The 6,070-nt window shown below is 33.9% G+C and overlaps 1 protein-coding gene across 1 annotated transcript; it reads right to left on the bottom strand.

The window, feature by feature from the left end:
• Positions 1-4,231: 4,231 nt before the first annotated feature.
• Positions 4,232-5,603, bottom strand: LOC107901071 (transcription factor MYB1). The gene is made up of 3 exons (XM_016826916.2): positions 5,389-5,603; positions 5,178-5,307; positions 4,232-5,101 (listed from the first exon to the last, which is right to left on the bottom strand). The coding sequence occupies exons 1-3, from the start codon at positions 5,519-5,521 to the stop codon at positions 4,456-4,458; spliced, it is 909 nt and encodes a 302-aa protein (XP_016682405.1). The 5' UTR covers positions 5,522-5,603; the 3' UTR covers positions 4,232-4,455.
• Positions 5,604-6,070: the final 467 nt, after the last annotated feature.

Here is a 6,070-nt window from a genome sequence, read left to right as displayed (position 1 = left end):
TAAATTAGTTAAATTTGATTATATAGATCAAGAAAAGCAACCTTCGAAATTAAATCAGGAAAAAGACAAATTAGTGGACTAATCGATCGATTTTTTTCATACTGATTCGAGGTAAGTTCGTATGTTTATTAAACATTAAATTATATGTGTTTTAAATGCTTAATTAATACAATTGTGATGCTACAACACCATGGAAATTTTCGACTAGGTATCACCAATGTATGAATCCCGGTTGAACCTTAGGAATAGATAGGATATGAATGACATGTCATTAGGGGTTATTGTGTTTTGGGTGTTGGTCTCGTACGTCCTACCGGTGGTTGAGTTTTCGGCATGTGTTGCAGTTACTTTACAACTTGTGTGAGCAGCACCGTGTAGCTACGTCTTGACTGACAACTTGTGTAAGCAGACCCAGTGATGGCTTGAGAGTGAGCATTGATATGAGATATGAGATAGAGGTGGTTTTGACCACGTATTGGCACTTAGTGTGCGAGATACCCGAGTATCCGATAGTATTCCAAATGGTTCAATGGGCAAAGTGATGATACAAAGTTATATGAGATTGATGCAAACTAGTAGAAGTATTCATGTGAAATACGGGAAGTAATTCATTTTGATATATTCATACATGGCTAATATGATTGTGGATTATGTGTTAGGCTTTGGGCCAAATAGAGTTAATCTATGTCTTAATTTTGCTTATATAAATTGTGGATGAATGGTAAGTTGTATTTTTAGTTATACGAACTTACTAAGCTTAATTGCTTACTCTGTTTATTTTTTCGTGTTTTATAGTGCTTCGAAAGCTAGCTCGGTTTGGAAGTTTTCGGAGATTCCGTCACACTATCAAATACTTATTTTGGAACTTTGAACTTTATATTTTGGGTAGATGGCATGTATAGGTGTTTTGGCTAATGTAGCCTATATGTCTTGTTGTATTTTGACCATTTAATTTGGCTTGAAAATGGTATATGTTTGGTTATGTAAATATGTATAAATGACCTTTTGGTATGTGGTGTATAGTTGTTCTATGAATGCCTTATTTGTGAATTGGTATTTTGGGTACCAAATGGTTGAAATTGAGATGTGGTATGCATGTTGAATTTAGGCACAATGTCTCATATATGAGTTTGACCATTTAGGTATATTTTGGAAGTGTGAGTGGTATGTTTTAAAGTGGTCAATGGATGTGATTATGGATACCATGTTGTATGTATGGATATTATATGTTATTAACTTGATATTGGTTGGTTTTGAATACTTATTTATGCCATGGTTGTATGTGCATTGTTGAGCTTAGGTTGGTACCAAATTGGGTGAGAAATATGGCTTGAAAAATGGCCTATTTTTGTTTACACGGGCGTGTGGCTCAAGTCAGTATACCTTCTAGTTTTCACACGGCCTAACACACGGCCTGACACATGGGCGTGTGAGGCCATTTCGAAAGGTACACGGCCTAACACACAAGCGTGTGACTAAAGTCAGTGAGTTACATGGGGTCGGACATGGGCTGGGACACGGTCGTGTGTCCTTATTTCGAATACCCACAAGGCCTGAGACACACGACCTGGCCACACGGGCGTGCGTCCTTTGCACTTTGAAAATTTTCAATGTTTTCTAAAAATTTCTTGAGTATTTGGTTTAGTCCCGAACAACTTTTAATGTCTATTTAGGGCATTGAGGGATTGTATTAGGGACTATATGAATGAATTTGAATGGTTGTTAATTTGAATGAGAAATGAATTCAAGATGTATGATTGTTTGACCTATAAGCCCGATAATACTCCGTAACCCTGTTGTGGCGTCGGATACGGGTTAAGGGTGTTACAGCTAGTAATACTACTATTGAAAAATTCTAAGAGCAGATGACTTTGCCTACTCAAAACTTCAACAAAGATGTCAAAAAGATGTCTATAAGAAAGAAAAACTATGATATTGCCAAAAGATTTCCTAGAAACAAAAATAAAAGTGTAATGACCAATGAAGAGGATGGAGAGCTTATTGCCTTTATTGTTAAAATTGAAAGTGTTGCAACTAACTCTGACTTTAATAGTGATTTAGATGGAGAGTCAAATGTCGAGTTCCTACAAACCTATAAAACGATGCTAAAAAAATAGAAGTGTGTGATGTGAATGTAAACCATGTAGATAAGAACTCCAAGCTCAAGGAAGAAGATTGGAAGTTGGTCAAACAAATTGAGTTGAAGGATACTATGCTTGCTAAAAAGGTTGTTAGTTTAGAGATTGATAAGAAGGATTTTGCGGCTACATAGCCCATGCTAGAAAAGTTCAATACTAGTAGTGGTAAACTTGAAGAAAATCTTGCTATTGGAAAAGGGAGTTTAGGAAATAGTGGCATTGGCTATGTTGAGACGAAGGGAAAATATGTCATGAAAAGTTTAACAATTTTTGTCAAAACTACCAATAGTGATGATTACGGTGAATACTCCAAAAAGATTGTTTTGATACATGTCAAAAAGAAGGTAATCTCTAATCATTAAGTTATTTTTCATTATTTTGGAGCTCTTATTCATATTAGACCTAGGTGTTTCAAAAAGTTGAAAGATCAAATGCGAAAGCAAACAGTGGCAGAAACAGTGCCCACTGCTCTTGGCATTGCTTGAAGATTGGGATGTAATCTTTGCTAATACTTTGGATGTGTGCAAGTCCATATATGATATCCAAATCTACTATGGTAACATATCTTTAAGATTGGTTTGGGTTGGATTAAGCAAATCATCTTCCCTATTTTGAGGTGATTGGATTGGATCAAGAAACTTGGTAACATATCCTAAATATTTGAAGACTTATCCTGGACTTATTAAATATATTCTTTGTGTTGATTTTCTTGTTGTTTGATGAGAAGATTGATTGTGATTGTAATTAAACTTTATCTTAACCAACCTTAAACTCTTATATATTGAAAGGTCTGTGTAGGTAAAAAGTTTGAGAATTTTAGCACTTATTTTATTATTCAGAACTTGTTTTTCAAAGTGCATTTTGTAAGTAACCAAGTGAATCACTTGGTTCACAAATGAAGTTTTTAAGGGAGAAACTTAGGGGAGAGTGGTCTTGATTTTAGGTGCAAGTGATGTTGCTAACATGGTAAGCGATAGAAATTGTAATCACTTATTGTATGAGGTGTTAAGATAGTGGGCTATCTCTCTGAGTAAGGCCATGCAGATGTAGAAAAATCGAACTGTGTAAACAATTATTTTGTGTTCATTTTTATTCTTTACCAGTGCCTGAGGCAATCAGTACGGCTCACAACACAACTTCTAGCACTAGTCAAACATTATTGCAAATAATAGATCCAACATATATTTAATTTTAGATTTTGTTTTAAAAAAAATCATTTAAACTCGAGTATTTGAATTATGTTTAGGTATGACAGCAGTAATCAATAATGGGCTGAAATGAACTGAGCATCTAATGTTATACAAGTAAAAAAGAAGTTATAATAATTGAAAATAAGTTAGATTAGTGGGTGAAGAGAACTGAAGCAGATCTTGTTGCATTAAAAAATTGCGAAGAAACATTGAATAATATTCCTGTTGAAATATAAAAAGAAAGGAAAATGGGGCAACTAATCAACTTGAAAAAGATGGGAGCAGGTAATAATTACCACAACCTACAAAGGTTATAATTAACGCTTAAATCATTAATCATACTTTCCTCTACAAAATCCACAGGTTTCAAAAAGAAAAGCCGCTTTCCTAGATAATACTATGGAATATTAGGATTTTTGTGTTAGTAAAATTAAATATTGGTGTTGAAATTAATTTTATTATGGGTCAAGTCTTGAACACCAAAAGCTACCACATCTTCTAAAATTATATTTAAAAGTGAATAAAATATATGATAAATATATTATTTCATGTTTCATATGTTATATTTCAAGAACATAAAAAGTAAAATAATTTATTCACATGAAAACATAGTTTATATATTTAAGTAAGGTTGATTGTTGAAAGTGAGGCGCAGACCTGTTTATATGGTTTTAGTCAATATTGAGAGAGACTTTCAATTTTAATTTCATTAAATCTTATTTTGCTTCAATTTAGTTAAAAGTTTTGAAGAAAGAAATTATACACGGGAGAAAAACAAAAGAAAAAAAAATTAAATATAGACTTTTTATATTTTTAAAAGTTTTTTTAATGCATATCTAAAAATTAATATAATTTATTAAAAATATATATAAGTAACAAAAATAACACATAAAAAGACAATGATAAAAGAATTTATGTTGTAATTTCTTAATAGAAAAATATTGTCCAAGTTGATGCGGAAGAAACAAGCCAACATTCCCACGTGGAAATCTTACGGAAAATTCGTCGACAAAACAGTCCTGTGAGAGACTAAAACGAAGAAGAAGAAGAAGAGCAGAATTATTGATGGAAGATGGATTTATTTGGTGTACATGAGAAAATATTTTTCATCTTTTATTTTTTCAAGCTCATTCAATTCCATTTTCAAGAAATGGAGGCAAGGACTGGAGATTGGAAGCCACACTTTGGTGAGAGCAGTGAGTGGAGGCGGCGGCCGTCCACTCTTTTAGCATTTCGTCGGAGAAATCCAGAGGAGGCTGATCCGGTGAGGGTGACGAATCAAAACCTTTGCTGTAGTTAAGCTCGCTTACATCGCAGAAATCGGAATTCAAAAGATCCGATAAACAAAACTCTCCCATGTTGAAGTCAAATGTAAAATCCGATGATATATGATCGGTCGTCCCTTCATTCTCGGATTCAGACATTATCGGTAATAACAACTCATTCATTGTTTTAGATTCCCCGTGATCCCCATGATTTGAACAAGTTGAGGAAGGCTTTGGGTCTCTGTTTTGTGTGTGGTGATGAGGGTTTATGAAAACCTTGGAGCACCTTGTCGCCCTTGTCCGCACCACGTGTGTCGAGGAACTACCACTACCATTACCATTAGCATTGCCATTACCAGCAGTTCCCCGTCGAGCCGCCTCGGGTTTTTTCGAAGGAGCGGCGGGTGACTTTTGACGATCGGAAACTCTTTTACTTAAGTTGGTGTTCCAGTAATTCTTTATTTCATTGTCTGTTCGCCCTGGAAGCCTCCCAGCTATCAAAGACCATCTGCATTAACAGGGAACACAGTTATAAACACTAATAAGCATTCAATCGACATCAATCTCAAGATATGAAAACAGACCTGTTTCCCAAGAGTTTGTGGAGTTTGATGATAAGCTCTTCCTCGTCAGGAGATATGTTACCTCTTTTAATATCAGGTCTCAAATAATTCAACCACCGAAGCCTACAACTTTTCCCACATCTCTTAAGCCCTATAAAAGACGTGTTTGGGTAATGTTTGTTTCTGGACAGAAATAAGAAGATATAAAAATTGGTGTTAAAATTATACAAACCAGCTCTTTTGGGGAGATTTCTCCAACGACCTTCACCGTGTACTTTGATATAATCTGTAAGAAATTTGTCTTCAAGAGCAGTCCAAGCTCCTCTGTTAAGGCCTTCCTTCGAACAACAAGGACTCCTTCCCATTTTTTTTTTCACACTTCTTTTTTTTTGGTTAATGATTACTTACCTCTCCGTCGTTCAGGGGAGGATAATTTATAGCTGTCTTTCATATTGTCGGGGCTGACGACTGTGGTCACGTTTAATGTACAAAAAACGTATTAATTTATTTAGTATTAGTATTTTAACTACCATAAAATATATTGGGAATGGAGTCGTGATGCAAATCAGTGTGTTAAGGTAATTCTAAAGTGACAATTTATTTTATAAAAATCTGCTTCTTTCTTTCTTTTTTAAATATTATAGCTTTATTTGGTTTTTAGTGTGTAAAAATTTATTTATATGTATTAAAATAGTTTATCATAACATGACAAATAATTAATATAAATTTAAACTTAAAATTAAAAGGATAAGTAAAACTTTGTAAAAGGACAAGTACAAAATAAAATTAAAAAAGCTTTCATTCATTTTGCTCAAAATAGCTCATGTGAGTGGCTAAAAATTGTCAAGTTAAAAATATAAGATTTTCCTCTGACATAACATAGGTGCAACATAGTTGCCTTTGAGAATGTAATT

Source organism: Gossypium hirsutum, chromosome D06, assembly GCF_007990345.1.
Source record: "Gossypium hirsutum isolate 1008001.06 chromosome D06, Gossypium_hirsutum_v2.1, whole genome shotgun sequence".
NCBI lineage: Eukaryota > Viridiplantae > Streptophyta > Magnoliopsida > Malvales > Malvaceae > Gossypium > Gossypium hirsutum.
This window is presented reverse-complemented; position numbering and strand designations above follow the sequence as displayed.